This window comes from Fukomys damarensis, unplaced genomic scaffold, assembly GCF_012274545.1.
Source record: "Fukomys damarensis isolate Sample0158 unplaced genomic scaffold, DMR_v1.0_HiC HiC_scaffold_19, whole genome shotgun sequence".
In the NCBI taxonomy this organism is placed as follows: Eukaryota; Metazoa; Chordata; class Mammalia; order Rodentia; family Bathyergidae; genus Fukomys; species Fukomys damarensis.
Window position 1 is genome coordinate 61,627,595 of NW_022900931.1, and position 16,268 is coordinate 61,643,862.

The 16,268-nt window shown below is 41.5% G+C and overlaps 1 protein-coding gene across 2 annotated transcripts; it reads right to left on the minus strand.

The window, feature by feature from the left end:
• Positions 1–2,001: 2,001 nt before the first annotated feature.
• Positions 2,002–14,218, minus strand: LOC104861692 (zinc finger protein 235). 2 transcript variants are annotated; one of them, XM_010623225.2, is made up of 5 exons: positions 14,139–14,218; positions 12,854–12,912; positions 9,239–9,365; positions 8,479–8,562; positions 2,002–4,859 (listed from the first exon to the last, which is right to left on the minus strand). In XM_010623225.2, the coding sequence occupies exons 2-5, from the start codon at positions 12,866–12,868 to the stop codon at positions 2,884–2,886; spliced, it is 2,202 nt and encodes a 733-aa protein (XP_010621527.1). In that variant the 5' UTR covers positions 12,869–12,912; positions 14,139–14,218; the 3' UTR covers positions 2,002–2,883. The 2 variants fall into 2 exon arrangements, with proteins under 2 accessions (XP_010621527.1, XP_010621529.1); XM_010623227.2 differs by having other exon boundaries at positions 14,068–14,147.
• Between the last annotated feature and the right edge of the window lie 2,050 nt (positions 14,219–16,268).

Genomic DNA, 16,268 nt, shown 5'->3' on the forward strand with positions numbered 1-16,268 from the left:
GTAGTATTCATGCAGCTTTTCTGAATGTTTAGTATATATTCAACATAAATTTAAAATATTTTTTTAAATTCCCCAAACAAGCAAACATTACATACCATTCTAGTTTGTGTCTAGATGTCCCTCTATCAGCCTGAGCTCACAGGTGGGGCTTTTGAAAGCTGGCTGGATCTAGGGTGTGTGGTACTAAATTAGTCCACTGATTAGAATTGGCATAGTTGAGTGTGGGTAATGGATGCCCCACCTGGGGTATGGGTGGAACCGATCAATAGGCTTTTAGCCTGATGGAATATAAAGGGAGAGGGAAGGCAGGCTTGCTGCTTCCAGCCTGCCCTGTCATGGACTATTTCTTCTCTGCAGTGCCCCTCTGCCTTAAATCCAGCTGAATATGGACTGAAACCTCTACAAACTATGAGCTAAAATAAACTCTTCCTCCTTTAACTTTGGGTGTTGGGTACCTTGTCTCAGCAAGGTAAGTAACACATGTCTCACTGTATTTTTATGGTGTTGGGGATTGAATCCAGGTCTTCACACTGAGCACTTTTTTTTTTTTTTAGTTTGAGACAGGGTCTAAGTTGCTAAATTTCTCAGCTGGGTTCAAACTTGTGATCCTACTGCCTCAGCCTCTCAGAATTCTGTGATCAAAGGCATGTGGCACCATACCTGCTTATAAAGCAGTAAGATCATATACACATAATCATACAAAATTATATTTTTCTATTTTCTACTGGGTGTCTACCAATGTCAGTAATTATGAATTAACCTTTCATTCTGCATAATATTCCACTACATGGATAAGCCCCCAAGTATGTTGACAGACAACTGATAAATGCAGTTTGTTATTCCCGTGTCCTTCTGCATACATCTTTAACAGGTTTATGTCATTTAGTGAGGTAAAACATTTCCATTTATGTATAACTTGTTTCAATTGATGTCACTGTAACTTTTTAAGAAGTTAAAGAAAACAAGTATCCCGTACTCCCTGCCAGGCTCTGCTAGATTTCCTTCTGTGCATTATCTTTATGCATATGGTCATCTTTAGATAGACTTCTATTAATTGAATCATACAACAAAGGCTCTAACCTAATTTTCTTATGAATGAGTTTTTCCTCTCATTACAAATCTATTTAATGGCTGTATATTAGAACATAGCAAGATTCAGTCAAATCTTTTACTATTTCCTTTCTAAAAATTCAGAATATCCTTGTTTATGATTTTTCATCGTTGGTACAATCTTGTTTTTTTGTTTTTTTTTTTTGGTACCGGGGATCAAACTCCGGGGGTCCTTGGGCTTGGGAGGCAGGCGCCAGAACCTCTGAGCTAAATCCCTGGCCCCCATTGGTACACTCTTCTGAGCAACATTTCTAGTGCAGAGACTGCCAGGTCAAAGGCTATCTTGATTTATATTCACCAACAAATCTCCCCAAAACTCAGGGTGTTCATTCACACCATGAGGTGTCAAACTCTAACCCCTCAAAATTCAACAGGTTTCTGGCATACCCCCTCCCCATTCTGAGAGTAAAAGCACTAGACATGAGGAATCTGACAAAACAAAGGTCTTTGAAATCTGCCTGCAATGGTTTGAATGGGTCCCCACAAAGTTCACGAGTTAGAGTATAATCCCTAGTATAACAGTGTTGATGTGGGATCTTTAAGAGGTGACTGGGTCACTAACGGATTGATTCTGTTATTATGGGAATAGGCTCCTTACTGCAGGAGTCCATATTCCTCCTCTTTCCCTTTCTCCACCACTACCTCTTGCTGAGAGAAAATGCGTTAAAAGGGCCTTGCCTTATGCAAATTTCTTAACCTTCAACTTCCAGGCCTTGACTCCAGAACTGTAAGAAATTAATTTGTTCTTCATGAATTATCCAGTCTTGGAGATTTTGTTATAGCACCACAAAACAGACTGAGACATAGTCAAAGCTCTTCTTAGAGAAGCCTAAATGAAGTACACATAGAAAAGGAATTTGACCTAAGCTTGAATGAAAATAAACTAATTATTAAGAATTAAATTTACTAAGAAACTTTGTCATCAGTCATCGCTTTTAACATTTTCAGTTACAGTAAAACCCTACCTTAATTAGGGCACCCAAATAATAATTATATAAATTGTAGTGTCACATTAATAAAAAAGTGCTTTTTGTCTATAAACAGTACTAAAAAGTTACACTGTATACAATTGATACACTGTACAAAGAACTGAAGCTGTGATGGGCGGAAGTGACTTCCAAGTCTTTTGTCCAAGTTTGTACTACCACGGATGGCAGTATTAATTTTTTATACCTATTTCCTGAAATTATCATTAAGGAGTATTTATTTTTTTATACTTTACTGTTTCCTGAAACTGTCATTAAGGCTACTTCAGGATTCCTTATGAATATAAATTAATGAGTATAAAGTAGAGAACTGACTGGCATTTTTATATATAGGTCCTAATTATAAGGATGTCCTCCACTTTCTTCAGAAACTGCTGGACCTTATTATGAGCCAAGCGCAGCTCTGCATAGCAGAGACAGTGAGGAGAACCTCCCTAGTGGAAGTTACACTTTCTTTGACATCAGTTCTGTCAATCATACTTTCATTAAAGTCTTGCCCATAATCTTCATGTATAAGGCCTCTCTCCTGGTACACTCTGATGAATGTTGATTCTTCTGCTGTGTCACATCCAGAGAATGGTGACATTTTGGTAGTTGGGTATAAACACTGGTCACATTTGTAGAACAAAGTTTTCTGTTAAATCTGATATTTGTAAGGAATTAATCTTGAGTCGTTAAAGCACATCATTTAAGGAGCTTCTCAGTTCTGAAAAGTTTCCTACAGTCAACTGGGGCCTCCTGAAGACAGACATGAGCTCTAGATGAAGGCTACTTCACACCTCAAATTCTACAGGTTCCCTCCAGTGTGGACCCTTTGATGGTAGACAAGATGTGATCTCTGACTGAAGCCCTTAGAGCAGATGTCACATATGTAAGGCCTCTCTCCAGTGTGGACCCTCTGGTGTGTGTGGAAATGTGAGGCCTGACTGAAGCCTTTCCCACACTGCTGACATGTGTAGGGCTTCTCTCCAGTGTGAACCCTCTGATGAGCACTGAGACCCGCACTCCAACTGAATTCTTTCCCACACTCCTCACACTTAAAAGGTTTCTCACCAGTGTGGATGATCTGGTGGACTTGAAGATTTGATCTCTGGCTGAAGGCCTTACCACATGTAGCACATTTATAGGGTTTCTCACCAGTATGGACTCTCTGGTGGGCTTGAAGATGTGAGGCTTGGCTGAATCGCTTCTGGCATGCGTCACATTTGAATGGTTTTTCCCCGGTGTGGACACTCTGATGAGCTTGAAGGTTTGAGGCCTGACTGAAACCTTTACCACATTCCTCACACTTGTAGGGTTTCTCTCCTGTGTGGACTCTCTGATGATTGTGGAGATTCAAGCTCCAATTAAAGCGCTTCCCACATATCTCACATTTGTAAGGTTTTTCTCCAGTGTGGACTCTCTGATGGGCTTGAAAATATGAACTCTGACTGAAGCCTTTACCACACACATTGCATCGAAATGGTTTCTCTCCTGTGTGGACCCTCTGATGGCTCTGGAAACTGGAGGCTGAACTAAAACCCTTCCCACACTCGTCACATTTATATGGTTTCTCTCCTGTGTGCACTCGTTGATGGCTATGAAGATTAAAGCTCAAACTGAAGCATTTCCCACACTCATCACATTTGTATGGTTTTTCCTCAGTGTGGACTCTCTGATGGGTATGAAGATTCGAGCTACAACTGAAGCGTTTACCACAGTCACCACATTTATATGGCTTTTCTCCAGTATGGATTCTTTCATGGGCCTGTAGATGGGATCTCTGGGTGAAGCCTTTCCCACACACCTCACATTTGTAAGGTTTCTCCCCAGTGTGAACTCTGCAGTGAATGTTAAGATCGGTGCTTCGACTGAAGCCCTTTCCACAACTGTCACACCTGTAGGGCTTCTCTCCTGTGTGAATAGGCAAATGAGCATACAGATGTGAGCTCTGATTAAAGCTCTTACCACACTCAGGGCACGTATAAGGTTTCTCCCCTGTGTGGACCCTCTGATGAGTCTGCAGATTTGAGCTCTGACTGAAACCCTTGCCACATTCATGACACCAATAGCGCTTTTTCCCTGTACGAACATTTTGCTGAACAGGAATACTTGGACTATAACTGGTATCTTCCTCAGATACTCTGCACATCGGGGACTTCTTTCTCAAGTGCACCTGCTGATGAAGTTCAAGATCATAGCTGTCACTGAAAGCTGCCTCACATTCACTACACTGGTAGCTTCTCTGTCCTGTGTAAATACAATGCGGAGTAAGTGCTGACACCTTTAGGACATCTTTACCACATGTGCTGCTGCTGTGAACTTCATCCATTTTGTACACTATGGAATCATCATGGTGGCGGGAAATACAACTGAAAATGTCAACACATGGAGCAAAAATACGTAATTTGTTTTTCATCTTAGGTGGCGTATAACTTTTCTGATGGTTCTGTGTCGCACTGAGATATATTTTACTCCAGGGACTCTGTGCTCTTTCAGTTGGAAATTCTTGATTTTCAGTAACAATGGAATGATCCCCTACAAGATTCACAAGACAGCTGTCCTCTGTGGATGCCTGACAAGGTTCTTCTGCTCTCACATGGCAGGAGGAATCACACAGCCTGGAGAACCAAGAACCCTTTCCCCGGATATTTACTATGGGGCCTTGACTTTGAGTTAGTTTGTTTAGAACATGTTCCTTGATTTGCCAATGTGAAAGCTCTCCCAGTGAAAGGCATCTTAACCCTGCTTCATGAAGAATCTCCATCGTTTGATTCCTGTTTCCTGGAAGAACAAAGAGAATAAGGAATTAAAGATAGAAAGTGACATCAGCAAGAATGTGAAGTAGGAAGCTCAGAGTCTTTATTTCCCTTTGGGAATATTAAAAAAGAAAACTATAGGCAAGCTAAAATAAATTCGTAGGAGCTCTGGAAAAGATTTATAGCAACAGAGGGAATGTTGAATCAAGAGAGAGCCATGTTAAAAATGATAGGAAATTTGGGTTCAGCCCAGGCTGAGGCTGTAAGGTCTTCTCTGGTCCCTTCTGAGCACGTGTCCTGCTGGGCCTCTTGTGCTTCTCTCCACTGTTCAGTACACACGGCTACTTTTTATGGTTTTGGCATGGCATGGGCTGGAGAAACCAGTAGTCCAGCTCCCTGCCTCAAACTGGAGGGAGCAGGGAACACCTTATTTGCAGTCTTCTAACCTGTCTGAGGGATAACATGAAAACTGGTATGTTTTTCCTGACTCCCAGCTAGGTTAGAAAATGTAATAGAAAGCAACAGTAGGCACCACTCTGCAAAACAGCAGAGGAACTACAGGCCTGCAGTGGCCTGGGGAGTGTGTAGGTGTGGGAATAGAACACCAAAGGCCCTAAGAAGCCAGGCTTCTGAGAAATTAAAACCTTTAAAAGCATCTGTGTGTAAGAGAAAGACGGAAAAACAAACACCCAGCTCAGGCAAGACACATGTCCAGAAAGTACTGGAGACCTTAGCTCTCACCTGGGCAGATCACATGGCTCAAAACACTATTGATTAGTGAAAGTCTTCCCTAGAAAACAGGAAGAAGGCAGACTTGGAAAGGTGGCTTTTTTTCCAATGCCTAATGTCAAGAAAAGATCTAAAGGCATACAAAGAAACAGGGAAAAGCAGCACTGGACTGTCACTTAAATGATGATTTAAAAATTATTTTAATGTGCTCAATAAACTACAGAAGAATACCAACTGATAAATAAAATCAGAAAAATGCTGCATGAACAAAACAAAATATCAGCAGAGACAGAAAACAGAAAAAAATAATAAAACAAGTTCTCAAGCTGAAGAGTACAATAAAAATTGAAAACATGAAGCAGAAAATTGAATGAACTTAAAGACAGGTTGAAGATCAAGTTTGAACAGAGCAGACGACAAATACATGATGGGAGTCCCAGAAGAAAGAGGAATTCATCTGATAAAAGGCAGAAACTACCACACTGGAGAAAAGGAATGAATATGCAAATCCAAGAAGCTTACACTCTAAGGATAAACCCCAAAAGATTCACACTGGAACACCTAATCAAACCGTCAAAAAGACAAAGAGACCTGTAAAAGCAGTGAGGGAAAGGAGATTCATCACATACCAGGGATCCTCAGTAAGATTATGAAAAGATTTCTCAGCATAAAACTTGCATGCCAGAGGCAATAAGATGATTCAAAGTCCTGACAAAAAACAAAAACTGTCAACTGAGAATACTCTATCCAGAAAGACTCTTTCAAAAATATGGGGAAAAGGCTGGCATGGTGGTGCATGCCTATAATCCTGGCACTCAGGCGAATGAGGCAGGAAGATCACCTAAAGCTCAAGGCCAACCTGAGCTTCATAGTGAGTTAATGCCAGCCTGGAACATACAGCAAGACCCTGTCTCAAAATACAAAGAAATAGGTGATAAACAAAACCTAAAGGAGAAGCTTATCACAAGACCTGCCCTATAAGAAATGTTAAATGAAAGTCCTTCAAGTTGAAAGGACACAGAATGGTTACTCAAAGCCCTATGAAAACAAGGTTCTAAACTAAAGGTAAATCTGTGGGCAAATACAAAACCTGTACTATAATTTGATTCAGTTTCAGCTTAAAAATTTTAAAGGATTTATAAGATTAAAGCACACAAAATTTTAAGTCTATATTAACGAATATACAATATATAAAGATGTAATCTGTTGACATCTGTAACATAAGGGAGGGCAGACGTAAAAAAAAAAAATGTTGCTGAATGTGACTGAGGTTAACTCACCATGCTTTATGTAATCTTCATGCTAACAACAAAATAGCTACAGAAAGCAAAACAATCAAAATCTGCACTACACACACAGAATATTAAAGAAGGGACAACAAAAAACAAAACAGCAACAGTTGTTGCAGTGAGTGACCATGGTGATGTACAGAATGAAACATTACTCAGAGATGAGACTTAGTTCGATCACAGAGAAGGCCCAAGGGGCTGACTCAATTCAGAGACTTCCAAGAGGAGCACCAAGGCCAAGAACTATCTGGGTTTTATTCAGAATATCAGTTTAAGAGAGAAAAGAGGTAAAGCAGTTTGGGTAAGGAGCTGTCTCCAGGCTAGGCAGTTTTCTTGGGGAAAGGGGGAAGACTACAGCCAGAGGTGACTTGATTCACTAATCTGAACCTCTTGTTGTGTAACCGTTACTTCTCACAGAGCCTGCATGCTTTTGCCCCACAGTTTAACCATTTACTCCTCAGCCAAGTCCCACACAAACAGTAAGTCCTGCTTTAAATGTTAACAGATTAAATTCCCCAATAAAAAGACACAGACTGAAAAGATGGATTTAAAAACTAAGAATCATGCGAGCTTAAATATCACATGGTTTCTTATACAAGAAACACAAATTATAAATAAAGAGCAAAATAAAATAAAAATAAAAGGGAATAAGAAGCTAGATCTTTCTCAAATGGCAGGGGAGGAAAAGGGGATGAAAAAAGAATTAAGATTTGTTACATACTTCACAGAAGGAATGTAAATACTATGTTCTACAATCATGTTGTAATTTTTAAAAATAAATGACTATAACTATTTAAAAAAAACCCTAAGAACCAAATGTAGTTTCAATCTAAGGACACAAATAGATTTACAGTGGAAAAAAATGGATGAAGATATTCCATGCCCAAAAATAACTAAAGGTAGTGGTCCTAATATCAGATAAAATGGCCATTAAGTTAAAAAATGTTTAAATATAAAGAACATTATTGAATGCTTCAATCTTCAAGATTTAACAATTATGAACATACAGGTGCAGCCGAATGTGAATGAAGTTAATACTACTGTATACTCAAAACCAATTAAAATGTTGACGTATATGTTATATATTTTATCACAACAAAAAACATGTAACATGCTACGAAGTCAGGTGGTATAGAGCTTAGACATTAATTAGGGCAAGTTAAGGAAAGAAAGTGAAAGGAAGATAGCATTTTAAGCAGGCTGGACAGAGAAAGCCTCTCATGAAATGACTTCTAAGCAAATATATGAATGAAGTTAAGGGCTAGAGGTTTACTGGATTGCAGCCAGAGAAAAGAAGGAAAAGGATTTGAAACAGAAACATAATTATCATATTTGAGGGTGAAGAAACAAAGAAACAGGAAATGACAGAAGAAAAAATGCAGAATGGTGAAGCTAGGAGATTAAACAAAGCTTACGTGACCTTTCAAGCCCCTCATAAAGGCTGGATTTACAGTGCAACGGGAAGCTGGGGAGGGCAGGAGGAGGGGAGGAGTGGCCAGATCTGACTGTCGAAGGGGTTCTCTGCTTGGCAGGCAGAGAAGAGGTCACTCTGAATAGAGGCAGAACAACCAGGCTGCTCCCTACCTTGGCTCCAGAGGCACAGATCTCGCCCTCATGAATGCCTACCTCTTTGGGTTTGGATCTCCGTCATCCAAAGCTTTTCCTCTCTCTCCAACTGAGATATCATATCTGGTTTGAAGGACTGATATCCTGTGAAAAACAAGGTTTACAGGAAAATATTAAAGGCAAAGAGTACTGAAAAAGTCTGGTTCTTGTCTCATAAGGCCCCACCAAGCAACATTTAACAAACATTTTTTATCATGACACAGTGTAAGAAATACATTTACTATTATTAGAAAGACAAACTACTGAAATAAGAGAGTCAATGATCTGCTTCTGACCAATGTGCTTTCATCACTTCGGTCTCACGCCTTTTACTCCAACACCTACAGTCACTGCTACAACACACAGCACCCTTCCTAAGGAGCACCGACACTGCTACTGTTTCATTACATAAACGCTGATTACTAGATTTCACAACCCACCCATGGATTATGATTTACAAAAGATTTAAAAAAAAGAGAGACTCTGGAGCAGCTAAGCGCTACTGTTCGTTTGTTGTTCATTTACAAAGGCAAGTTTGCTTTGGAACAAAGGCCAGCAACTCATTGTACTCCAGGAGGGCTGGAAAACTGCTCTCTGAGGACTTTCACTGTGGGGAGCTCTCTTGGGCAGAGGCCATGGATGCTGCTAAACAGCCTAAATACACAAGCCGGCCCCTATAACACACTACTACCGAGCTCAAAGACCACCGAGTTAACAGCACCAAGACTGAGAAGCCCGCCTCAAGGAGATGAGGTCAGGTTCCACAGCGGGCCTTCCTCACCCACGGAGAGCAGGTTCCTGAAGTTCTCCAGCATCACGTCTCGGTACAGCTTCCTCTGGGCAGAGTCCAGCAGCCCCAGCTCCTCCTCGCTGAAGACCACGGCCACGTCCCTGAAGGTCACTGCTTCCTACGACATCAAACATGTGTTACCTCAATCTTATACCCACTGGCCACTGGGACCTAAGCAACTTCTTCAGCAGAGTTCTTGTTCTTCTCCCTCCACAGCCATACCAAAAGTACTTGGGGTAAAAAGATACCAGGTACATGTAACACGGTACCCCTTAGGTACCGAAGTCCCTAGCATCGTCACTGTTTAATCGTGCATTCACACATTTATAATCTGAGAGTGCCAATCTTGTCAAAAATGTTGTGTTGATTTTGTACCCCTCGTGTCAGCAGTGCCAACCTCTCACCGGGCAGTGCAGAGTGAGTATAACTTTTCCCAAACCCAAAATGCTCCAAATTGGACATTTCCTGAGAAGTGACACCATTTAAAGAGTTTTACGGTTTACAGCATTTTGGATTTCAGATTAGCAATGCTTAGCCAGTAAATTCTACGTAACTATTCCAAAATCCAAAAATCTCTTGCCATCAGAACCACTTCCGGTCCCAACTATTTTTGAATAAGGGGTACTCAAGTGCTGCCAGTGCTCACCAACCGAACAGCCTCCACTAGCTCCCTGGGACAGATAATGTAGTTCATTCTGTGTTCACAGGAATGCAACCTCTCTGTGACCACGGCAGCATTCAGGGCCACGGTGAAGAGCACCGCTCCAGCATCTGCCTCAGTTAACTGTCCAAGGTGCTTAGCTGAGTCACCTAACTTCTCAATACCTCAACTTCCTCGTCCATATAATAGAACTTGCATCATAAGGCCCCTGAAGAGATCAACCGAGTGAAACCATGTAGCGGTATCTAAGTGCACAATGAATGCCAGTATCACCATCATCACCATTATCGACTTCATCCCATTCCTGGTTACACAGTATTCTATAAAAGTGATGCTCTATAATGTATTTAATCATTACAAATAACACACAATTCAATAACTTTAGAGTTACAAAACAAGACTGCAAGAAACGTTTTTACACAGATCTCAGCCAACTCAGTTTGGTTATTTGTTACAGTGAGTGCAAAAAAAATAAACACCAGCTGTGGATTTAGCTCAGTGGTTCCACCGCCTGCCTTGCAAGCGCAAGGACCTGAGTTTGATCCCCGGTACTAAAAAAACAAAACAAAACCAAACCTCCATTTTGCTAATATAATGGCTATTTTCTCAATTAACTTGCATGTAAAAGAGCGTAAGTATCTTTGATTTTCCATTATCTTATTTTTTAAAATCTTGAGTAATTTGGTAATAAAAACAGTCCTTTTAAACTTTCATTTATTAATTAAAAGATGTTTACATACTGCCCATCTTTTTACTTTGCTCAGTCCTACTAGGGTGTCTTATGCATCAGAAAAGTCTTATCACAAATACTAAACCTCTTTCAGGCAAGTATAATCTCCCATTTCTATTTGTTATTTACCTCATAACTCTATGTGGGGTGTTTTTCAGCATGGAAATTAAAATGTTTTTATCTAAAGAGTCTGCTTTTCAGACTGGTGCAACCACTGTGGGAATCAATGTGGAGATACCTCAAGCAACTAGGATTAGAGGTCCCATTTGACCCAGCTATTCCCCTGCTGGGTATCTTCCCAAAAGGATTAAAAGAATCATTCCACAGTGATATATGCACACCCATGTTTATAGTGGCACCATTTGTAAAAGCTAAAACTTGGAGAAGGGTTTGGCTCAGTGATTCTGCCGCCTGCCTCAAAAGCACAAGGGTCCAAGTTCGATCCCCAGTACCAAAACAAACAAACAAACAACCTTGGAAACAGCCCGATTCCCATCAACTGGAAACTGGATAAAGAATATGTGGGTTTTTAAAAATAAAATTTAGTACTACTCAGCCATAAAGAATGAGAAACTGAAGACATTTATAGCCAAGTGGATGCACACTGAGGACATACTCTTAAGTGAAATAAATAGGACACACATGTAAATATTGAATAGTTTCTCTGGTGTGAAAGACAAAGTGCAAATAAGGATCAAAATGTATAAAATGATAATGTGAAATAGGAAGAAAACATCTAAAGGAGTAGGGAAAGTGGGAAAGATAGGGGAAAGCAAAGAAGGGAAAAGAAAAAATATGAGAAAAGGGAAAAACACGGATACAAAGTGTTTGTAAATAGGGAAGGAGGGGATGGAGGGTAGGGGAATGGGGAAAAAATAAGACCCAAGATGCATCATGCAAAGGTACAAGCTCCCAATAATGAATGTAACTGTACTGTATACCTAAAATGTACCAATAAACTTAATGGAGCAAAATAAAAATTAAGTAAAGATTCTGCTTTTCTGCCTTTGATTTGGTTGGTGTGCTGAACACGTACTCAATGACCAGGGGACACATCTGGCAAAGAGCCAGCCCTAGGAGGGGAACAGGTGAGGACGATGCTGTCTCTGGAGCCCTTCACCCACCAGGACAGCCAGGAACACAAGCCACACAGCGTCCCTGAATGGCGAGCTCTCTTCCCTTCCAACACCTGAATGGACTATCTGAAAAACCTGGCTTAGGCATTAAAACTTTTAGTGTTGGATGGGCAATGAGTGGACATCCATCTGTGTTTACAAATCTCTCTGTTCACACAGCTGATCCGCGCAGTAATGCCTGGTCAGTCCCTAAGGCTATTAGACTTTTCAGACTAAGATGTGCTACTTTAAAATATACGTTTAAAGCAGACACTTCACTATAAAACTGTAATGCACTGTAGGACTTAGAATTAAAGAAAAAATTTTAACTGCTTTTAGTTGAAACAGCTAAAATTACTTCCTCTGAGGTCAGTATCAGCAGGATCCTCTTAAACTGAGCCACATATGACCCCTTCCACAACATGAGGCGCCCTGTGTAGGAAAAGAAGAAGGCTCTAGATTGTAAAGAATCTTCAGAATTCTTTCCTTTTGCATTGAGTTTATTGGTACATTTTAGGTATACAGTACAGTTATATTCATCATTGGGATCTTGCACCTTTACCTGACAAGTCTTGGTTCTCATTTTTTCCCCCATATTCAGAATTCTTAATTGAGGGGGAAAAGGCAGAAAACTGTCGCTGCAAATGTGTTCAAAACAGCAAAATTCATAAAGCACACAGATATGGAGAATGAAGAAAAATAAAATTAGGCAAACTATGGAAAATGACGTGGCCATTTAAAATGTAGGCAAAATAAAACTCACAACCGTACCCAAAGTATGACCATGAATACACACCTATCAGGGAATTGATAAGGAATATGGGCAAACGAAGGCAACTGATTTTTAAGCATCTTTTTTCCTGGTACCAGGGGTGGAACTCAGGACCTTGGGCTTTCCAAGTAGGCGCAGCACCACTGAGCTACATCTCTGGCCCTAAGCATGTTTATAATGTTTTTCCTTTTTTATTTGGAAGAAAAAAAAAAAAAGACAAGAGCCTGCCGTGTAACATTTTCTCACTGCCTCTGGTATCCTTTGACTTCTCCCAAGCACGATAAAAACGAGAAGCCATTTTTAAGAAACACAGAGGCAAACAACTTACCTGGAACTTGGTCATTGTTCATTTCCTCCTGGGAAAAGGCAGAGCGTGGGCAGGTCAGGCTGGGGAAGGGAAAGACATCATGAGCGATGCTGGGGCGCACACAGCTTGGGGAGAGTAAGGGCTGGGTCCGCACCTAACTGAGCTCCTTCCACGAACAACCCTTCTAACAGCTCTAACTCAAAAGCTTCCTGATACTCCAATGGGGCCAAAATGCCTGGGCTCAGATTCTGACATCCCCACTTGTTTTCTACCAACTAGCAGCAAGTTATTACTGACTCCGGAACCCACCAGAGCTGCACGGAAACGGGACAGTGATGTCAGTCATGCTCTCTGCTTCCCGCAGTTTCAAACAAGCAAGTACTGCTATACTTTGTAAAACTGCCCACTAGAATGCGCTTTTCAGAAACTCCTACACCGACTGCTTTGCGTCATATGAGCAACTGTCACCCTCAGAAGTCCGTGATTGTGAGCGGGCGTCTCATATACAATTTGTTCCGTGGATAGCAGCAAGTTTGCCTCATAAGTTCTCTCTAAAAAGCACAAATTACTCGCAAATGATAACCTGAACGGGCCTGAGCAAAGTGTCTTTTCTCAAATGCATGAAGGTAACGACCAACAAAAATCTGCAACCAGCAAACGGTGTTGCACAAAATTTATTAAGGCCTCCCACCGTGTCGGGCACTCTGCAAATCTGTGATCATGATAGTTTCTCTGTCCAGTGTAAACACAGGGCCTTCGCCATGCTTCTGTTGGAAGAAATCTCCCTCTTAAAGAGGCGGCTAAAACGAGTTCCGAAATTCGGGAAAAACCCCAAAGCAGGCAAGGACCAGAGAGAAGAGGCTGCACCTCCGCAGCTGGAGCTCGCTTGAGAACAAGGGCGCCTCTCCGAGGATTAACCGTGGAATTAGTAGGAGCCGCCAACATTTTATTCTGTTCCACGCATTGTTTTTAAACGTTTTACACATGTAAAATCTCATTTAATTCTCACCAAAAAAGCAACCTGGAAGCCCCGAACCCTTGACGGCCAAGAGGTAACGGAGGTAAAGAGGGGTGAAGTGACTTGCCCAGTAACAGCTGCGAGGAACAGCAGGGCTGCTTGGACGGGAGGGAGGTCTGGGGCAGCGGAGAGCGCGGGAGACCCCAGCCTCGACGCTCCAGAGCGCGCCGCCTCCTGACCCCCGCCCCCACCAGGTTCTGTTTCTCTGGCCACGAACCCAGTATCCGCCGGCCGCACGCCCAGGGCAAGAGGGCTCGCAGTGGTCCCAGGGTCCCGCAGCGCGCTCACCTTCCCCAACGAAATCGCCGAGCCGACCTCGCCTTCTGTGAGCGGAAGTGCCTCCGCCCGCCCACAGTATCTGGACTCCATTTCCCAGAGTCCCTAAACGGAAGTGCTTCGGCTCTTTCGCGCCGCTCGCTGGGACTACATTTCCCAGAATGCCAGGGGCTGTCTGATTTCTGTATTGACTCAGGCAGGTTTGGTAGGAATCACTTGTCTAGCGTTATTACTGTCAGATTCGTTTTTGTTGTATTCATTTCTTAAAGCTCACGAAGAAGCAACTGATAATTTTTAAAACATGCGGCAATATTAGAAAAGTGAGGCCTGTATTGAGCTATTAACTCTCTAGAACTGTAAGTCATAGAGACAAGAGCATATCTAATCTACTATTAAATGCACTTCTTAAATTTAGTTATTGTATGTTTTGATGCTAGGATTTCTGTAACTCCAAGCTCTCTTGTGAAATTATCTTTCTGTTTTCTGAAAAGTTGTAATTAATATTATTTCAAAGACTGTCAGGTAACTCCGGTATTTAAATTAGCCAAGTTCTGTTTTTGTCCATTTGGTCCTGACACCTGGGAAAACTTGGTGATTTTAAAAATATCACATATAAAATATGAAAAATTATGACTTTTGATGATTTTTATCATTTTCCACAAAGGATGTAATTTCCTGGGGAAGCAGGAAGTGGAGAGCAGATCATTTTTATTTTATTGGAAGATTGATATCCAATCATGAGATGTGGGCAATACGGATGATCTCGTGCATTTTTGGAAAGGGTTCAATAAATACAGTGGACCCTTGCCTTATGAACTCGACAGGTTCCTAGGGCTGGTTGTAACTCAAGTTGGTTGCAAGTCAATACAGCTGAGATCTGGATGTTTACGCTATAGATAACAAGAGGCAGATGAATCTTCCCTTAATCTCATTAGCCCAAGTTGTTTGTATATCAGGCCAGTCGTAACTTGAGGGCCAACTATTTTAAATTTAAAATATCTTCTAAAGATGGGGGGAGAAAATAATATCAGCTCTGTATCTCATTTCCTCGCTCCCTAGAAATAGCTAAGAAATGTGGAAATCAATCTACCATATAAACATACTAATGATATTAGTTTGAAGATAATGAAAAAGTTTTAACTTAGAAATAAGTTTCTAATTATAAATATATAAAGAGAGAGAGAGAGAGAGAATATGAATTTCTGGACAAATGAAATCAGCTATGCAGTCTCTTTATCTCTACATGAATGAGTAATCAAGAGTTCCCAGAACAGCTTCCTCCAAGCAGTTATGCAGCATGCACATTGCTGTTGGCCATCTGTGAATCTGAAGCCAAAATACTCCTAGGGCATAATTACAAGGCTGTGCTGATCATTTCAGGCTGCTTAAAAAGGAATGCTATAGTTGGGCAAATATTGACATATATTTTTAGTTTGCACCTGCTAGTTCTAAAAATGCATTCCAGTGCAGGAAGTAGGGTAGTGAGGAAGTGGTGGGGTTTTTTTTTTCATCTTTAATTGAGTTTATTGGTACATTTTAGGGATACAGTACAGTTACATTCATTGTTGGGATCTTATACTATGGCGAGCCATTATGGTGAGCCTTGACACAGGCCTAGCCATGACTGAACTTTGAGTCACCTCGCTGGCACGGAGGTGCTCTCGCCCATAGCCACGGGCGAGTTCAGCTGGTAGCAGATGTAACCCATAATGGTCGTTATTGTTTCCCTCTGGAATGTGTGGGCGGTACCCTCGCTCCCTCGCTCCCGTGCAGCCCTCGCTCCCATGCAGCTGGAGAGTATAAAAGGGCGAGGTTCTATAATAAAGCTAGCAACTGAAGAAGCAAGGTGCCTCCCGTTTCTCTGTCCTCATCCTTTCAGGTTTAGGACCTGCTGGCAGGATCCTGACGTCGCGGCTCGCGACAAGTGGCGCCCGAACAGGGACCTGAAAGAATGAGGATATGCAATCCCGGACCCAGGTCGAAGGTAGTGACGGTGCTCCGGAGGACTGACCGCTGCGCCTGATCCACGCAGTAAGTCTACCGTTCACTTCATGAACTCCGGACCCAGGTCGAAGGTAGCGACGGTGCTCCGGAGGAAGGTAAAAAGAAAGTAAAAATAAAATAAAATAAAAAATAAAAAAA

Bases quoted from the DNA above. Each gene is read 5' to 3' on its own strand.
- LOC104861692 (XM_010623225.2), bottom strand. The intron at 8,563-9,238 runs GTGAGGAAGGCC...TGTTTTTCACAG, and splicing joins CAGGAACCTGCTCTCCGTGG to GATATCAGTCCTTCAAACCA. The intron at 4,860-8,478 runs GTAGGCATTCAT...TTGTTCTTCCAG, and splicing joins GGAGATCCAAACCCAAAGAG to GAAACAGGAATCAAACGATG.